This window comes from Hyaloscypha bicolor (assembly GCF_002865645.1).
Source record: "Hyaloscypha bicolor E unplaced genomic scaffold K444scaffold_182, whole genome shotgun sequence".
NCBI classification, from domain to species: Eukaryota; Fungi; Ascomycota; class Leotiomycetes; order Helotiales; family Hyaloscyphaceae; genus Hyaloscypha; species Hyaloscypha bicolor.
Window position 1 is genome coordinate 2350943 of NW_020194684.1, and position 20471 is coordinate 2371413.

At 31.5% G+C, this 20471-nt stretch overlaps 3 protein-coding genes across 3 annotated transcripts; 1 reads left to right on the top strand and 2 right to left on the bottom strand.

Moving 5' to 3' along the window:
• Positions 1-10323: 10323 nt before the first annotated feature.
• On the top strand, positions 10324-10771 carry K444DRAFT_636652 (uncharacterized protein; the record flags this gene model as incomplete). Its single annotated transcript, XM_024884023.1, has 2 exons — positions 10324-10338; positions 10478-10771. 2 exons carry the CDS (start codon positions 10324-10326, stop codon positions 10769-10771), a joined length of 309 nt encoding a protein of 102 aa, XP_024728242.1.
• Positions 10772-13656: 2885 nt separating this feature from the next.
• Positions 13657-15022, bottom strand: K444DRAFT_669181 (uncharacterized protein). Its single transcript, XM_024887491.1, has 2 exons — positions 14759-15022; positions 13657-14464 (listed from the first exon to the last, which is right to left on the bottom strand). The coding sequence occupies exons 1-2, from the start codon at positions 14953-14955 to the stop codon at positions 13831-13833; spliced, it is 831 nt and encodes a 276-aa protein (XP_024728243.1). The 5' UTR covers positions 14956-15022; the 3' UTR covers positions 13657-13830.
• An 80-nt stretch (positions 15023-15102) lies between these two features.
• Positions 15103-15486, bottom strand: K444DRAFT_620460 (uncharacterized protein). The gene is made up of 2 exons (XM_024881712.1): positions 15424-15486; positions 15103-15379 (listed from the first exon to the last, which is right to left on the bottom strand). Exon 2 carries the CDS (start codon positions 15287-15289, stop codon positions 15107-15109), a length of 183 nt encoding a protein of 60 aa, XP_024728244.1. The 5' UTR covers positions 15290-15379; positions 15424-15486; the 3' UTR covers positions 15103-15106.
• Between the last annotated feature and the right edge of the window lie 4985 nt (positions 15487-20471).

Here is a 20471-nt window from a genome sequence, read left to right on the forward strand (position 1 = left end):
ATTAGCGCCCTCCTCAAGTAGCAGCTTTACTATCGCCTCGTACCCGTTCTCTATAGCTAATAATAATGGCATCTAACTATTATTATCCTTATAATTTAAGTCAGTACGCTTCTTAAGCAGTAGCCTCACTACCTCTTTATGTTCTCTTTCTACTACTTATAATAATAGTATCCGACTACTACTATTTTTGGACTCTATATTAACTCCTTTATTAAACAGTAGCTTTACTACTACTTTATACCCGTTTTTATAGCTAATAATAGTAGTATCAAACCACTACTATCCTCGGGCTCTAGGTTAGCGCCATTCTTAAATAGTAGTACTACTACCGCTTTATACCCGTTTTGGGCCACTAAATACAATACTATCTATTCCTTTAAGTCTTGGATATTTGGGTTAGTATTTTACTATAGTAGTGGCTTAACTATTAAGGTATTATCCTTCTCTGCTACTATATATAACGGTGTCTTTCCGTCCTCATCTAGAATATTAAGATCAGGATCAAGATCGGATGTCTCTAGTAATAATTTAATAACCGCTTTAGAGCCTCCCCAGGCTATATAATAAAATACAGTCTGGTTATTATTATATTTAGTATTTAGATAGGTCTGTTTATTATTATAATAAGTATTCAGATTATCCCTTTTAGGTAATAAGCTATTAACTATCTTCGTATTCCCTTATTCGGCTATAAGATATAGTATATACTATCCAAATCTATCCTAAAGGGTTTTATTAGCTCTCTCATTAATAAGCTTCTGGACTACTATATTATAATATCTCCAGGTTATATAGTATAATACTATCCACATATACTTGTCTTGAAAATTAGAATTAGCTATAGCCTCTAACAGTTACTATAGTACTTCTTTATACCCGTTCTGGGCCGCCAAATATAGTATAGTCTTTTCTTTCTTATTTCGAAGGTTAGGATTAGCCTTGGCCTTTAATAGTAGCTATACTACTTCTTTCTGCCTATTCTAAACAGCCAAATATAGTACTGTCTTTCCCTCTTTATCTTAATTATTAAGATCGGGTTTCTCTACTAGTAGTAGCTTAACCTTTATCTTATTCCCGTCTGTAGCTACTAATAATAGGTCTAAGCTCCAAGAGTTATAATCGTCTCCGCTCTCAGGAAGCTACTATACCGCCTTCTCCTCCTTTACTACTTCGGTATTACCTATTATTACTTTCTTTATTCGACTTTTATACTCTTCTTTACTAACGTCTTCTCTAGTCAGTAACGGGTGAAAATATACGGGGCCAATAAATTAAACCTTTATTAAGGTCTCCTCGTTTATAATTTTTATAACCAAGGCCCTTGCAATTAACTCGTCTTTAGGATTAACTAGAAGCAAGTATTCGTCTGGATACTTTAGAGATAAATATAGCTTTACTTCTATTAAGGGATATATATCTTTCCAATTATATTTTCTTTTAGGAATGCAATCGAGGCTACGAAACACTTCCTATATACCCTTAATACCTCTATTCTTCCTAATATATAGAGTTAGCTCGGTTAAAGATTACTATATATTAAATAGACTAGCGGGATACTAGCTGAAACCTTTAGATATAGGTACTGAATTATAGAAAAGATATCTATAAGAAACATTTTCTATATTCTTCAGGATCTCTTAATAAATGTCTTACTAGAAAGCGGTAAAGTCTATCCTAATTCCTACTAAATGCCCTGAAATAGTAGCTATATCTCTAGGCCAAGAGGTGTAACGGGGGCCTAATATAGTCAAAAGCTAGTTAACCTTATTAATTCTCCTTTCCCTCAAGTTGGCTATTACTTCGGTTATAATTCGATATTAAGGAGAAGTATAGGGGTTATTGACTTTTATAAGAATATCTTTATCGAAATCTTTTATAAAGGGACCGTAACCCTGAGGTCTATTAAATAATACCTTAACCTTACGAGACTTTACTAATTCTAATACGGTCTAGCCTCGACTAAACTATAGTAATATAATAATAGTAAAGTATATAATCTCAGAATTAACCCATTTCCAGTTTTAGAAGAAGTAATTATAGACTAGTATAATTCGCATATTCTCGTAATTATATGGTATATTAATAAGAGCCTTACTATAAGCGGCTTTCTTATTAGGAATATAAATTATATCCTACCAGATTCTTTTATATTAGAATTATTCCGTAATCCTTTTAAAAAAATCATATAGGTATATATTAACCTGCCCTGGTAGCCAAGTTCTAGTCCTAGTTCCGTCTGACTAGATATATAAAATTGCTATAAATGGCTAAGGAGGCTCAATAATAGACTCCCTGTCTAATATCTATACCATCGGCTTTCTAGTATTTGCAGCCTCTTCTAATTTATATAATATAAACTAGTATATAGTAGTATATAATATACGATTTATATAAGACTCGTAGTACTATACTACTACTATAAAGTTAATTCGTAACTCTTTGCAAAAATCAAAAATATACTAATTATAACCTTTATAGCCGCTCGTCTTAAAATCTCCGGTAATTAGTATTTATATAAGGAGATCTCGTTCTGTTACCGGGAGACTTCTGGCTGCTGCCTATATACGATTACGGTAGAGTTTGAACTTTGTTATAACCGTCTCAATAACTATTACTATAGAAGCGGATACTAGATTATAAGCCATAACTTGATTATTAAAATAATACTACTATAAAGATTCTATTACGAATTAAAAGGGGACTTTATAGAATACAAAGCGTTCCTGCTAGAGGCTAGAGACTAGAGGTTGGGATCTATTAATCTGGTAGCTCTCCTTATTCTACGGGGTTTATATTATTAATAAACCGGGGCTATACCTAATTAGGAGTAGTAGTTCTCGTGAGTTATAATACCCTTTCTTAATATAGATAGGTTACTTGTAAGCTAATAGCTAATAATTACTAGGAAATATAATAATACCCTATTATCTATTACTGCCTTTAATTCTATTTATTCCTTATAAGTTATATTTATTACCTAAGGCTAAGCTTTTTAGTATTGTTTTTTATTAATCTTTTTATTTTATTATATAACTATAAACCGCTTTATAAGTAGATTATATCTTTATTTCTATTAAAGCAAGATAGTCTGATTTCAAATAACTTCCTCTTTAATATAAAATATATTACCTTATTATTTAACCTTTTTAAAATACAAATCCGTATAGTAAAGTTTTAAGTTATAAAGAGATATTATATACTCTCTCTATAATTAGGCTTACCTTTCCTTATTAAGCCGAAATAGTATTATATAATTAACTAACCCAATATATTTACCTTAGTAAACTCAGGCTATCTAATTTATTATTTATCCTTTTATAATTAATTATATTACTAAAAACCAATCTTTCTTAATATCTTTTATATTTATATTACTTGATTCGTATAATTATAAGTAATAAAAGTACTAGTTATAATATAGTAATAAACTCAAGCTTGTTTCTTATAAGTAGGATTAATAACCTTACTTATACCCAGCTATTAATTATTAGCTGTCTAGCTTAATTGAGCTAGTATCGGCATTCCCGAATTTCTCAGGGACCTCGAAATTACCTTATACAGGTCCTGTTATTATACTAAAAGTATATTATTAGCCTCTCTATTCTCATATACCCCTTATTCTTCTAACTATCCTAATTCATCTGACTCTAATCTCATACTTTTCATAAATTCTTTAGTAGCTCTCTTAAATATATAGTCCTTTCTAGCTTTATCTAGTTATAATAGAATTCTATTAGAATCCCCAGATAATAGATTTGTATTTTTAATACTCTCAGGGTTCTTTCCCAGTTCTCTTACCGAGATTTCCGCAAGCCAATCTCTTCTCTACTAATTATTCGGAATAAAGGCATCTACTTAATCCCAGTATCCTTTACTAAATCTTTACTTAACCCCTGGTAATATTACAATAAATACTAATACCGCTTTCCGGCCTATAAAGTTTATTAGCGGTAAACGCCTTACCTTAGAAGGCTGGGTCTCAAAGAGTATATCCGGATTCTTTACCAATACCAGAAAGGATAATACGAGTATAAAAAGGTAATAAACTAGCCAAATAATAGAGCCCCAGACCTATACTATAGGAGAACCAAAAAGGCTAGCTAGTATAGTAGCCTATATAATAAGAATAAGGCTTATAAAGTAAGAGATCCAGAAGACTATATACTATTATTTAATTCAAATAGGGATATTAGTTAATATATATAATTATAAAGAGTATCCTATTATAATATCTGTATCTGATATATTCCAGTCTTTAATAATAGTATATATATCTATAGCTATACCTCTACTAGTAGTCAGGGAGGTATCTTTCTTAATAGCCACCTTATTTATAAAGATTAAGGTTGTATTATACTATAGAAATAGAAGTAGAGCCGTATTAATAGCCAAATAGAGGAGAAGAACAGCTCCGATAGGTAAGCCGTATATAAATAACAAGGAGGAAAGACTAAGGATAGTAATAATTTCAGTAGCTATAATTACTTAAAAGAATATAATAGTATAGGATGGCCTGGATTAAGAAGTGGTTGGCAGAATATAAGTAATATATAACCTTATAATTCGAGAATAAAATTCCGTATTATTTGAATCTTTATTTAGTAGCCGGTGCCCGATTATCGAAGCTCGTTCTAAAAAGGCCTTATTAATAAGCGGAAAGGTATTCCCGTATTAAAGACTTGCTACTAAAGAGCCACTATATAGGTAAAAGCCTAATAGTATATCGAAAGGAGAGAGATACCAGATATAGCCAAAATCTTTAATATAGCCCATAAGCGGTATTAGTATTACAAGGCTGCTCCCGAAAGCAGAAATAAGTACAAAATTGAAATAAAGAGACTCTATATATAGTCCAAATGGAATATATAATAGAATTATTATAATATTTAAAGAACTAATAGAAAGAAATATTTTTATACTAGTGAATTTGGATAATCCATTATACTCCCGTATAAATATTTAGATATAGAATTAATAAGAAGAGTAAAGAGAGTAAAATAGTATTAAGAGCCGGGAGCTGCCTCTACTATAGTTGGTTAATAAGCTCGGCTATACTTAAGGAAGCCGTAGAACTTGGGCAAAAATCATATAGAATCCAATATATATAGCCCAGGGATTATAGTTGGCTTCTATTATATCTACTAATTATAGTATCGAGAGAGTAACTACGATTCAGGTAGTAGTAAAGGATATCGTCTAATAAATATTCTATATAATAGCAGAGTTTACTTTTATCCCTGGAGGTTACTAAGGCGGTTATTAAAAAACAAAGACTTTAATTTCACCCAAAAATACCTGGAATATTAGTAGTAGCTTATAAGTTAGACCTGTAAGCCTAACTTGCGGCCCGATTATCTCTCGTAAATATCCTACTATTAATAAACAAGTATTATTAACTATTTTAAGAAGAGTAGAAGAAGCTTAAACCAAAGATTTAGCAGTTATATATTAAAGAGGATAAAAGCTTATAATATGTGGTTAAATTGCTTGGTAAGAAGCAGGGTTTCGTTTTTATATAGGTTCTTCCAGATTCTTATCTTTCTTTACTATTTGGCTTTCTGGTATTTTAACCTAATAAGTAATAGGAAAAGACAATTAACTCGAAAAATAAATAAATAGAGATTCAAAAAGAATACCCGTATAGTTAAAAGATAGTCTTTTATCTATAATGGATCTCTATTTCCAAACTCATTACCTTATTTAATAATGGGTATTAAAGTTACAAATACTAAAATCAAGTATTAGAAGCGGAATACTAAAAAGGAAGCTATTAGGGCAGATAGTAGGAGTTATTCAAATCCAGTAATAGGTAAGAAAAGCTTTCTGTAATTCTATAATATTCCTAATCTTTAAGCAGGTATATTTGATAACGAACTCCTATTACTAACGGAACTTTCTTACTCTTAAACTAAAGACTCGCTTCATTTGGATAATAACTATCCAATTATAGATATCTTGCTCCGAAGTCCCGAGAGTAGCGGTATTTCATAGCCGTTTTCCCCCAATATAATAGATCCAGGTCCTGTTTTCTTATCAAGACTCTTTTTGGCCCTTTCTATTATACCTCCGGGTAATCTCTATTCCTATACCATGCAATTTCCGAAACCCAAGACCCCAGATCCTGCCGAATCCCAGTATTTATTATCGACTCAATATAATAACCTTACTAATAGTAATAATACATACCAGGGGTTAGTACTATATAACCGCCAGATAGTGAGTTTTACTACTTTATAGTCAGTTTTAATAAGTTCCTTTAAAGAAATCTGTTTGTTTTTATTATTTGAGCCGAGCCACTTGTCTTTATAATATACTCAAAAACTCTACTACTTAACGGAAATAACTATTAACTAATACTGGGTTCTTGAGTTTAAAGAAAGATTATTAAAGCTTTAAGGACTATTGCCTGAGACGCATCCTGCTATATTTGCAATTTTGGAAGGTCTCCGTAATATAAACGTATTAATGGGAATATATAAGCTTATAGAATACTAGTACTAGTATATTATTTCAATAAGATAAAGGATAGAAGAGATCTATTCTCCTTAGAACCTGCTTAATTATTTGAATCTTATATAAGTTCTTACTACTCAAGGAAGGCCTAAGGAAGCAAAAGAGGTATATAATTAGGTATATCCTGATATTAGGCTAAATAATTCTTTTATTTCTTTACTTATAGCTGAATCTCTTATAACCGAATTACTTAAGACCCAGATCCGAATAGCCTAGAGATTGGGATCTTATAAGAACCTTATAAGCTATTATAGTTAACTAATATAGTTGAGATTAAATACTCTTGGCCCGTATACTAGGGAATTACTATCTGCTATATTATTACTTACTAAGAGTTTAATCTTTTAGAGTATTTATAATAAGGATATATAAATTCTTTATTTATTATTTCAACTTTAAATATAATATAAATAGTTTTCTTACCTAAGGTAATATATAGGAATAAGAAGATTAGCTCTAGTACTTCATATATAAAAAGACTATAAAGAAAGTATAACTATTATATAACGGTCGGTAGAGTTAGTAGAGGAGTTCTTGGAAAACAAACAAAATACTATATTATATAATATAAAGGAATTGGGCTTATATCTCTATATAACAGGATTTCTTTTAGAAAGCAAAACTATATATAGAGAGGTTATAGCAAAACGAGCTGCCATACTTGGCAAAAATGATTTATATACTATAGATATAATAGAAGCATTAACTAGTATTCTTATAGAAAATAGCCATTATAAGGAAGCAACTATTTAGTATAAGAAAGCATTTCGCAGGCTATATAAAATTTCAGACTGGAATTATTATATAGCAGTTACCTGTTATAAATCCCTATAGAGGTACTATAAGATATAAGGATAATATATTAATAGTATAGCTTTATATAAAGAAGTTGTTTATAGAAATCAAACTTTAAAAGATATGATTCGGAATCGCAAATATTACTATTTCTTTATTTATTATCTTATAAAATACTACCTGTATAAGAGACAATATCCTCAGGCCATATATATATATATATAAACACCCTATAAGAGATTAGGGATATAAAGTTCCTATAAGGTCAAGACTAGAAGAGATAGATCTCTATTATACTTATAGAGGGCTATAAATATAAAGGGCAATATAGTAGTATAGCCTCCTTATACAAATAGAATATAGCCAAAATTCACGGAATAGAGCAATAGACCTATAGAAGATACATATACTACTCTTGTTATCTGGGAGTTTGCTACGAGAAGTTGAAGCGATATTATAATACTTTGGTACTTTATAAGCGGTTAATAGAGGAAATTCGGGACCTAAATGGGCCCGATAATCCAGTAATTACTGAAATTCAAGGCTGGATTAATTTCGTTTCCAATCAAATATCCGATACAGAGAGGGAACTGGATATGGGCAAAGATAGCTCGCCAAAGAATAGAGAAGACAACTAAGAAGCTGGGAAAGAAGAGGACATAGTACTAAATTAATTACGAAATATACTCTCAGATCGAAAATTCGATAAACTCTTCCAAAATCACTCAATGGCACCTCCAAAAATCTTCCTCTAAATAGGGTCTAAACAACTCGAGTATAGGGTGAGGCGAAGGTCAGTAGTACCCAATAAAGCGGTAATAGTAACTAATTGCACTAAATGCGAAGTAGGTTAGGTTTTGTCTATAAATACTAGAATATTTTATTTAATAATATTGTCTCTTGAATAATTCATAATCTTTAAGATGAGACGAGTAGCTAATTCAAAGATGTTTTAATTAATTTTATATCTCTTCAAGTAATTCTATATCTTATTATACCTCTAGAGATATCTATAGTCTCTCGGACAACTTACTTTATCGAATCCGTACTAGTTCTTGTAATAATAATTCAAATCGGGCCTCCTTAAACAGCTAATAGACTAGGATTCAAGGCATTAGATTAATACTTTATCTAGTATATTTAATTCTATTATTCATAAAATCTGATTATAGTAACCAGCTATAAATATAGTCTTTATTTATTTCGGGCGCTTAGTATACAGACCAGTAATTAATAGAAATACGGCCCTAACCTTATAAGGCCATTCCCCTGGTTCCTTTGCAGCCTTATATAATTATAGTATATGGCTATTTATAGAGGTATATATTAAATATGACCCACCCCAATAATGCTTTATCCTAAAAGGCAAGATAGTATATAAAAGAATTACTATATAAAATAGGGCTAACTTTTTAATAGATATAAACCACTCGTATTAGTAACTATTACTATAGGACAACTATAAAGGCATTAATAGTCTCTATATCATCCAAGTAATACCTTATATATATTCTTATAAATATAAGCGGCGATTTATATAAATAGTCTGGCTTAGTTACTACTACTTTCTCTATATATTCCTATATCAAGTTTGTTTTAAGAAGCGTGTGGCAGGGTTAGAGTTGCCTCCTTAACTCTACTATATCTTGAGGCTAATATAGTATTAGTCCAATAAATCAACTATAAGTACCGGTATTCGGTCGGTTATTAATACTTCTATTAAAGACATAATAAGGAATTTGTAAATTATCTTTCGGAGAGATAGGTCGGATACTACTATTACTACTGGCTACTTAATATGGGCGCAATATTTATACCCAGAAATTTATACCCATAGTTCTTAAACAAGCTAAACTTATAATATTCATGATAAGTTAGAATATTCGGATAGTATATAAGAGAAAACAGAAAAGCTATATAGTCTTAGCGGGTATACCAAATCACGGCCTATAATAGGCTAAAAGGCAAAGTCCCATTTCAATAAGCAATTATATAAAGCCCAGGATTCCAAATAATACCAAGCTCTACTAGTTAAGAAGTAGTCTTTCAGTCTTTTCTATTAAGAGCTGGTATTGAATTACTACAAGATATATGTATTCTGTTAACAGAATTTCTTTAGCTTATAAATTACCAGATTATTAAAAAATCAATACTATAAGGAACTTTTACATTTAGTAAGATCCCTGCTAAGGGATATTGAGAAGCCTTACTAATAGGAGTCGCCTGTATAATCAATAGTAAACTAATAGCAAAATTGCCTCAATAGCTGAAGCCTGCCAGAGGCTATATAAATAACCCCTTTCCTACTATTTCCATATAACTATACTCCTCCTTTCAATACTTCTGGTTAAATTCCTTGCAAGATTCCAATAAAACCTTTATTTCCTTTATCCTTTAACCTTATTTACCTATATATCTTCGATTTTACATTTTCCGAACTCTCTATATATTTACGAAGCTGCTATACCTCTCGCCTCTCCTTCTCTTACTCAGTCTGAATTATAGCAAAAATAAAATAGAGATTCTGCCCAAGTATACTTTATTTCCGCAAAGAGTCTTACTATTTAGAGAGTAATCATTTGGTTCGGATAGAGCTAGAGGCAGAAACGGATACCTTCTATACCTATAACAATAATCAGAAGCTCGATATTTCATTTTAATACCGAGATATTATAAAGATATTATTTATTAAAGATGATCCCCATTTCTCGTTTAATATATTAATCGACGAAAAGACAAATAGTATAGTTACCCTGGTGTTTCCGTTATATGATAATACAGATGTCTTTATAGAAATAGCAGGCAAGTATCTTGAAGCTTCTCCCTTGTTATTAGGACAACAAACTCCTCTCAGTATAGATGATTTGGATGCTATTCGGGAGGAATGCCGCCAATACGAGCTCGAGATAGAGTTTGATAGTACTACCTTAAAAGGTAGCGACTTTGGAGCCATCTTATGACATATTGAGAAATTGCTCCAGTATATCGACTATTTGGAGAACAAGGTAACATGGAATGTCTTTTATCAAGGTAAAATTAACTAATCAATTATTAGAATAAAGTCTCTCTGTATACTCGGATGCGGGAGGCTATCGCATTCTAACCTTGAGCTTACTGAGCTTGCTAAGCTTACTAGGCTTAATAAAGACCAGCTATCAAGTATGCCTAGAGGAAGTCTGCCGGTGGTTACTCAATTTGCTTCCGTCTTTGGCCAGCCGGCCCTTATACCTTTCGGGGCTACCAATATACGGCCATAATCAAGACAGATCCCGATGAACCGACACTCTCTGGCGACCGTATTGGCGAAATCATTAACCGGATGGGCTATATTTGGGACTGGGATATAGACGAGATAAACTGCAATATCCTGTCACCAAAATGGACCGCAGTAACAGGCATTCTATTCGATCCCACTATTGGAATATTTCCTAATACTAATTCGATATCAAATCTACGTCGCTAATTGTCTGGTGTTTGAGATTTCCTATATAAGGCCACTATTAGCATAACCAAAACACCTCCAGAAGAAAGAGACGGCAGTATACAAATGAGAGGAGTATATCAAACCTTATAAAAGAATTTGAGGTGCGTTCAAGACAATCCGACTGAGGAAAGAGTAAGGTGCCTTTGATCGAATGTCGGAGGCATTAAGAACGAGAAGAGGGGGAGTTGTTTGGAAACGCGGCCACGAGCTGGCGGTCTTTACGGCCGCAGATCCGCTAGGGTTGTATAGACGAAAATGAGTATAGTGGGTGGTAGGGTTAATGTTTGGGATGTGGATAAGGATAAGGTGAGATATTGAATCAAAACGAAAGCAAACGGACTATCGGCTTCACTGGTAATAATTATAACGGAGGGGCAAAGCTTGTACATAATTCCACGTCCTTTACAAAGTAATTTGTAAACCAGGTAAAAGAAGCTTGGAGCGACTCCTTTAAAAGCACAGTTTTACGAGAAATCTATTTAAAGATCGAACCATACATCTATCAATCCCATAATACTATCGCCTATAGATATTAACCCTGACTCTTATAGCCGGACAATTTGGAACCTGGTCCTAAAGGACCGTCTGGGAACCCTCGCTTATCTCTTGAGTCTTTTGGAACTATGACTTGGCTCAAGAACATGGTTCTGAAGGCCCTCGGCTATCTTCTTACGTTTCTTGGAAAGGGGACTTGGCTGAAGAGCATCGTTCTCAAGGAACGTCTAATAATCCCCGACTACCTCCTTGATTACCCGGTCTGGATCCACTTCGTTATCCTAACTACTAACTGGGAGTTTAATTATTTACCGCTTAGTATTATATATAACTATTAGGCTATAACTTCATCCGTCTTTCTACTAGGGAGTAGGCTGACCGCCAGATTAGTATACGGTAATATATTAGGGCTATATACTTACTGCCTCGGTATATCCCAAACCAAAGTACTTAAATTCCTCTTATAGTAGATTAGTACCGTCTTTTGAATAGTCTGTCTAAATCTACTTATCTCTACTACCCATCTTACTGGAATAGACTTTATTTTGCAGTAAATAATCCCATAGCTTGCTATTAAATTATAATAATATATTATCTTTATTTATTTATTAATCTCGAGTAATATAAAATAGTCGGTATTAATATTTAGCAAGTAAATATATACCTATAGGCCTTTGAAATTGCTCTTGCCTTCGTACTAGTCGCCGATCTGCTTTCTCTAGTAATATAAGGGATTTAAAAGAGGTATAACCTTGCCGTTTATATTTTTCTTATAAAATAAGATACTAAAACCGAGTCTTACAAATACTAGTCTATTAGTTATTTCTAGAGTAACTATAATATTACAAAAATTAAGCTATTCCCTGGAACGGAGCTTATTAAATATACTATATAAAAGTTCGATTATACTATTTACTATAATAGAATTATTATTACTGAATATATACTTACCGAGAATATAGCTAATTCCTTTAATAACTCGGTTAATAGTAGTATCCAAGTAGTCTTATAGTACCGGTTTCTATTAGTGAAATATATTACATTAGTATATATATTCAAAACCTAACTAGGGTACTAGCTTATTCTCTCGAGATTATATTTAGCCTATAGGCTTGAGATCTTTCCCGATAGTATAATATAATATAATTTAAGTGAGTTAAAGAAGTAAGAGAGGTCCGGCTACCCTTTTTCGGCTAATAGCTTTACCTATTTATTGAGGATAGAGAGAAACTCTATCTTTTGCGGATCTATTTAAAACGGTTTGGCTACCTTATTAATATTTTCTTTACTCGCTTTTATATAGCTCCTGGTAATATACTTAAGGTTAGTAGATATTATAATATATATATTATAGGATATATTATATATCTGGATTAAAGAGAATTCCCAGACAGGTTATCTGGATTAGTTTATATAATATTTGCCCTTAATAGAAAATTTTATTAAGCTTTTTCTTTCTTATATTAAAAATCCTTTTTTGGATTCCGGCCGAATTTGGTAATAAGGGATAATCTTTATTATTTTTTGAGGCAAGTTCTCCTGGGCTCTCTATAGCCCTAATATTATATAATTTTTTTTAGGTATTTATCCAGAACTATAATAGCTAGCCGTTTTCTAGGCATTCCTTATTTCGTTAGAAATAGGGCCTTCTTAGCTTATTCAAGCTCGGCATTATATTACTCTAAGGCGCCTATCTACTTTATTATATTAAAGATAGTTATTTCTTTAGAACAAGTATAACCTGCTTCTAGTATATTAATTTATATAGAGGCTAACTATATTATTGGGCTACTTGTGATTTATATAGAACCCGGCCGTTCCGCTATAGTAGTTATTACCGGTATTCCACTAAGGCTAGGTTATAGTATACTGAGGATTCCTGAATAGATTTCCGTTAGTATTTCCTGGTACCTGCTTATCTTATAAATAATATAAATTACTTTAGTAACCATATTAGCTAATATAGATGCCTCTCCGGGTAGGGAAGAGGGCAGTATAGTTTGGCTAGCTTAAGCTAGAAGCGGCTATTCTTTATTAACTTATTATACTTATATAGAAGCAGTATTATATAGACTTACCTGTTACTATTCCGTCTTGGATAGTAATAATAGGATTTTTCCTGGCAAGGTTATTTCTACCTTATCTAGTAGGGAGGCAGTTTAGTTATCTTTGGTTAGAGGTAATAGAACTTCTCCGTATACTATGGGTATAAATAGGGCCATATGTGGTATGGCGATTTAATTATTAGATAGAGGTAACTGGAATCCTCTGCCAATCTGTCCTACGGGTATAGAGGGGGTAGGACCTGGCAAGATAGCCCCTTGCGGTTCTGTTATATGTAGTAGGGAGGGGGCTAATATAGCTCGATCGTCGGATGCTTTGCTATCGATTTTTGGCAAGGTTATCTCTTGTTATTCTGTCTTGTTTGGCAAGGGAGGGTTGACTATAGTTTGACTACCTTTGGCCGACTTGTCGATGGCCACCGATAGTTGTCTGTAGATGGAATTCCTGTTTGCATTATCGCTATTATATATAGCCTTTAGCTAATACAGCTGTGACTCGCTATCCATGGACGATACTGAGTGGCCATAGGCAGAAGACTGGCCTTGTACTCCTTCTTGGGGAAGTTCCTTGACGGCGATCTCCGAAAGGTCTCCCTCGTATTTTAGAAGGGGTTTCTCTATCATGAGACTATTGCTGCTTTGGTTAATAGTTATCTCGTCGTAACCGGTTCGATATGTAACCGGGTCATTACTAACTAGGAAGTCGCCGGAAGCTCCATATAAATCTTCGGCTCCGTCTTTGCAAATATCCACCCGCGCCCTGGAGGACTTCGGAAGCCGATAAGTGGGGTCTAATTGCTTCCTTCTCCTTGATAGTCTTTTAGGGTTAATGCCTGACCCACGTTCTTGGGAGCCCTGAACTTCAGGTTCAGAGTCATCCCCAGAGTGTTTGAGGATTTCTTGGGCGAGAAATTGAGCAATAGTCGGTGCCTTCAAGCATAAATCCCGTACAAGTATTTCCTGAATAATCAGAATAATAGCTTTCGACTCACCTAATAGGGGTTGGATGTCCTCCAAAGCATCAGAAATTACAGCCGAGACAAATCGTCCAAACAGGCGTATAGGATCTTCGATCACCTTGCCAGATTTGACGATCTTATCCGGCCGAGAGCGGCTTGATAAGTTTTGCTAGACGTTCATTGTATGAGAGATGTCGAACCAAAATTCAGTAGATGAGGTGCAGGTTGTGCCTGTTCTGAAAAGAATGGTTGAGGCATGGCCACTGGGGATTTCCTGACATTATGTACTCAAGCCCCTTGGTCGGTAGGGTTGGATGCCGCGTTATCTTGCTCTCGGGCTGAATACTGGACAGGTGTTGTGGCCCAGCCTCTCAAGGCATCTCGGATCGTGATGCATTCCTTTGGGCGGACGAGATGGGTTTGCCCAATGCCCGAACCCCCCTGCAGACAATGCTCTAGTTGAGGTGAGGGTGCATGACGCCAGGGAGCTGCGGTGCCGAAGGAGGTTGTGTGCCGTCATTGGCTCTCTCTCGTCATGACCAGGACGCGGAAGTGTTGGTTCTGTCTGGTCCATGGTCATGCTGGTCGAATCAGCTGAAGTTGCCAGACACTCCTGTCGTTGTCGGATAACATGGATATATCTCATCACATGGATGGCATTGGATATACGGGGCTGATGGATGTGGGTTCCGTGGGGTTGATGGCCGCGAGACCCCCATGACAGAAAACGATAAGGCAGTTTCCGAGAGCCTGCGACCCCCTCTCTTGCTCCGATCGTCACTCCCTTCCCTTCCCCCTCAGCTTTTCGCGGCTTCGCCGACGATCGAGAGATGATGCTGAGATCGGCTGATTAGGATGCAGAGCGAAGTGGAGGTGGTGGTGGTGGCCGCGGATGGGCGTATTGCGGCATAAGAGCGCAGGATCAACTGTATCAGGGCCTTGCAGCTGCGGTGGAGATCTCTGCTCGAGACAGGAAGCATTGATGCCGAGGCGTTTTTCACGGAGGGGGCGTCAGAGGGGCATTTCGATCCTCTAGGCGGCCGAAATGCACAGCAAAGAAAACCAGGCAGGTTTGACACTCCATCCCACTGACGATCGTTTCTGAGTCTCCTAGATTTCCCGTCTTGAACGTGGACGAAGGACCAGACTCGATTGTTAAACATGTATCTAGGAAGGGTGGTGAACCTTTCGATCGTTCAGCCTCTTCCCTAATCGGTCTGTCAACTCTCGGATCAGCGTCGATATCGTGCAAAAAAAAAAAAAAAAAAAAAAAGGCGCCTAGTACGGAAAGCCGTAAGGATCAGAAGACCAAGCGATTTTCGAATCTGGTTTTCGACCTTCAATGTCTAATTTGTGGCACGTGCGCACCCTACCAAAAATCGCCTGTAACCAAAATACTATATTCTATAGGTATAACTATACCTAACTTAAGTCCCTTTATTACTATCTATTATAAGACTTATATATATAATTAAATTATATTTCTAAGTATAGATAATTTATAATATAATTAATTATAATACTTCTGAATTATTCTTATAAGATTATACTAGCCCTATATTATTACCTGTAATACTTCTTTGCTTCTTCTCTTTACTCTTACTAATATATAACTAGCTTTATATATATATAATATATATAAAAGGACGAAATTATATTAGATTAGAGAATTAATTATAGAGGATATACTTGGAATAGCTAGTTAATAGGAGGCATATTCAAAACCGGCAAAAATAAATCAAGATATATAAAGTTACTAGTTTATAGGAGGCATACCCGAAACCGGTAGTATTAAATAAGAATATATTTAAAATAGCCGGCCAGTAGGAAATATATCCGAAATCGGTAGTAATAAATAAGGATATATATAAAGTTATTAGTTAGTAAGAGATATATCCGAAGCTAGTAATAATAAGTAAAGATATATTATAAAATAACTTAGTATAAATCTATACCTAAAATAGAGATAAATAATCTTACTAATTCTTTAATATAAAGGAGTTTTCCTATTATATTCTTATTCTCTAAATTACTATCTTTATTTCCTTTTATTCCTATTTTTAATCTAATTTTTTTAAAACTACCTTATCTAAGACTTTATATATTATAATATTATGGCCTATTATAAAAAGTACTAAAAGTAAAAGGGTATTAGCTCTTTTTATAGCTACTATAATACTATTTTTCCCTCCTTAAGCCCGACTAAATTCACCTTAGAAAAGAAGTATTTATAGAAGGCCTATAAGCTAAAGCTAAAGCTAAAGCTTCTTACTTCTTGTTTTTCTAAGAATAATAAAAGGAATAATAATAATAATAGTATTAAAAAAATAAATACTAGAAATTAGTATACTTATTAGGCCAAGTTCTAAAAAGATAAGAAGAAAAGAGAGAAAGAGAGAAAAGAGAAGTAGGTAAAGAAAAAGAAAAAAAGTTTTTAAAGAACTATTATTAGGAATACTTTTTATAGTATATAGGAAGATAACCTCGCCTTTATTAGAAAGAAAAAGAAGAAATCGAGGCTTTAGGGAAATACTTTAATTAAAGCTTATAGTTAGCAAGAATTAAAAATAAAAAAAGATAATAAGAGAAAGTATAATAAAAAAGAACTAACTAGTAAATATTACTATAATCCTACTAATAAGCCTTTACTAATAGGCTTATTAATAATTATCTATTACTATATTAGTTACTTTAGGAAGCTATTTAAGCAAATTACCTCTTTAAAACTTCTATTTTTTCTTGATTCTTATGAGATATTTGTAAGACTTAGTAGCTAGATACTTAATTACTTCCTAGAATCTAATATCTAGAAAGGTATTAGAAAAGCTAAATATTATAAACTTAACCTTAAGAATTAAAGCCTAACTATAAGCTACCTTACTAGTAGAATTACTTGTTCTAAAGTTCCGAACTTCCCGGTTTTATTTAGAAAAAATCATATTTTTAAATAATTCCTTAAATATATAAAAAAGATATATCCTAGTATAAACTATTAAGAGCCCAAACTCTACTTTCTTATTTCCGTTAAAAAAAAGTAGCCTCTATAGAATTATTAATTATATAAAAAACTAATAATTAATTTAATAATAATCCCTAATACTAATAACTTATTAAAAACTCTTAATACTAATAACTTTAATAATAATATAATTAGAAATAATTATATATCTAAAGGAAAGCAATATTAGTATTAAAGTACTAGTAAATAACTTAGTATTATTTATTAAGAGAACTATAAGAGATCTAAGTTTCTATAAACTCTAGCTAGTAAGCCTATTCTAGTTACTAAAACTCTAGCCCGTAAGCTTATTCTAGCTATTAAAACTCTAGCCTATAAGTTTACTTTAGCTACTAAGCCTACTCTAGCTAGTAATTTAGAGAAGCCCTTTAATAAGATATTTAATAAATAATATAAGTAGTTAAGGGAATCTATAATAAAAGATTATATTAATAGGTATTAGTATATATTAAAAAAGGAGCTAGTAAATCTTAAGAAGGAAAAGAAGTAATTTAAGGCACGAAAATAGAGCTTTAAAAAAAAAAGAAATATAGTAATTAAAGAAAGTAATACCTATATAAATAGGCTTAATAAGGAAATATAGCTTTTAAAAGCTATAAGAAAGGAATTTAAAATTAAAAAATAAAGTCTTACTAAAATCTATATAAAGAATCTTAAAGAGCTAAATATAAAAATACTCTCTTTCTTTTTAGGAAATTCTTAAGGTAAGATAATTAAAGGAAAATAATTATTTATAAGTTTAAAGTATTTTAATAATCTTATAAAAAAGAATTTAAAGATTACGGACTTGCGAGAAAAGGTGAGGCTTATAATAGAGGCTCTTTAATAGAGTCTCGACTATATAGTATAAAATAAGAAAGGGCTTAGTAAGCTAGTTATTTAGTAAAATAAGAATAAAAACTTAATATCTATTATATAGAAAGCCTTTTAGGTAGTTATATAAGAGATCTAGGGCAAAAGCTTGGGGTTAGTAATACTAGTAATTTAGGAAGCTTAGAATAAAGGCTCTAGATTTCTCGAGATAGCTAGGCCTAATATTAATAAGAGCTTTCTATAATTTATTAAGGGTAAGGAAAAAGTATATAAGTAATAAGAAACTATCTAGATTTCCTAGTATTATTAAATTAGTTATATTAAGAATCTTATTATTCTAGTAACTAGTTAAATTAGAAATATAAAAAGTAATATTTACTTATTTCTAATTAACTAATTTCTAGTTAATTTCAAGAATTTAGGAATTATATAATTATATACCTTTTTTCTCTAGCTATATAATATCTCAAAAAATAGATATTATATATTTATTATAATAAAAGGCTTTATTATTAACCTAATTAGGTAAAATATAATACTATTTTATTATATTATTAGCTATTTATATAGCTATTTTATAAGTAATTCGAGTAAGCTTTAATATTCTTGAATCTTTATATATAGCCTAGTCTATAAACTAAAATAGCTTTATATCTAGTAATATTATAATTTAATTTTTAATATAAAAATAATTATCTTATTTTAGTATACTTAAATATATTAGGTTTAGTTTTTTTAATAGTATTATTATTAAATTATTATTTCCTAAAAATACTAAATAATACTTTTTCCTAAGAAATATATATTCTTAATAAATAGTAAAAGTAAATATGAAATTTAATAATATAATTACCCTATACTAGTATCTTTTTTTTATTTTTATAAAAATATAACTTTATTTTATTTTTATTCTAAAACCTTTATTTTTCTTTTATATTTTTTTAATTTTATTATTAATACTAAGAGCTAGTATCTTATTACTCTTTACTAATACCTTTATTAATACTAAAAGCTAGTATCTAACTACTTATAACCTCTCTTTTTTTCTCTAAATTCCTCTTTTTTCAAATTCTTTCTCTTTTAAATTCCTTCTCTTTTAATTTCTCTTTCTTTAACTTCTCTTTTTCTAAACTCTTTCTTTTTTAAACCCCTTCTCCTTTAAATCTCTTCTTTTTTAATTTCTCTTTCTCCGAATTTCTTTTTCTTTAATTCCTTTTTCTTTAAACCCCTTTTTCTTTAAATCCTCTACTAATAATACTAAGAGCTAGTACCTAACTACTACTTCCGGGTTACTTTTATTCGGAACTCTTATACTATAAGTCTTTAACTTACTTACTTCTTAGAAAGCTAAATTTTAGATTTCTTTTTTTCTTTTTTAATATCTCTTATATTTTTAAACTCTTTAGAAATACTTTTTCTTAAACTTCTAAAAAAAGGCTAACTTCTATTTAGATTTCTCTAAACTTTAATATCTTCTTTCTTTCTCTAATATCTTCTCTTCTTCTTTAATACTTATAAAAGCCTTTAGGCTATTACTAAGTACCTTTATTCTTTATCTTGAAATATATACTAATTTATTCTTATAAGAAATAGCCTTTCTCTTTCTAATCTCGATTTCTTTAATATATATTTCTTGCCTTTAGGCTATTTAAATATCTCCCTATTTTCTTTTATAAAATATATACTAACTTATTTTTCTTGTCTTATTTCTCTTACCTTATCTTTTCTTTAATATTACTATATATATATCTAGTTAGTACTAGTTCTTATAACCTATAATTAGGCTTTCTATTTATTAAATACCCGGATATTTTATTTTATTTTTATTTTATATATTTTATTTTATATATTTTACTTTCCTTTTATTATAAATTAAAACTCAAATAATATTTACTTTAAATACTTATATTCTCGGATATATAAGACTTTTATAGATTTTTCGGGATTATAAACTAGCCTATTTTAGTTTAGGAAAGCTTTCTTAAAAGTATTTCAGGAATTATAGTATTTATTATAACCTTTCCTAAAAATTAATATAATATAAGTAATTCTAATCTATTCTTTCTCTATAAAGTAAACCGCTACCCTAAGTCTATATAAAAGTCCTAATTATTTCTTAAGTTAAAGTATAGGCATTTCTTATTCCTATTAAATTAGGTATAAAAAATAGCAAGTACCTTTAGGCTAGACTATAGTACTAGTTAAATACTAAGACTCCCTATATTTTGCGAGATATTACTTATAGCTCTAGATATATTATATTTAATAGGGCTTCTATATCTAATTACTTTATATTATAATAAAATATATAATATTATAATTAGGGAAGT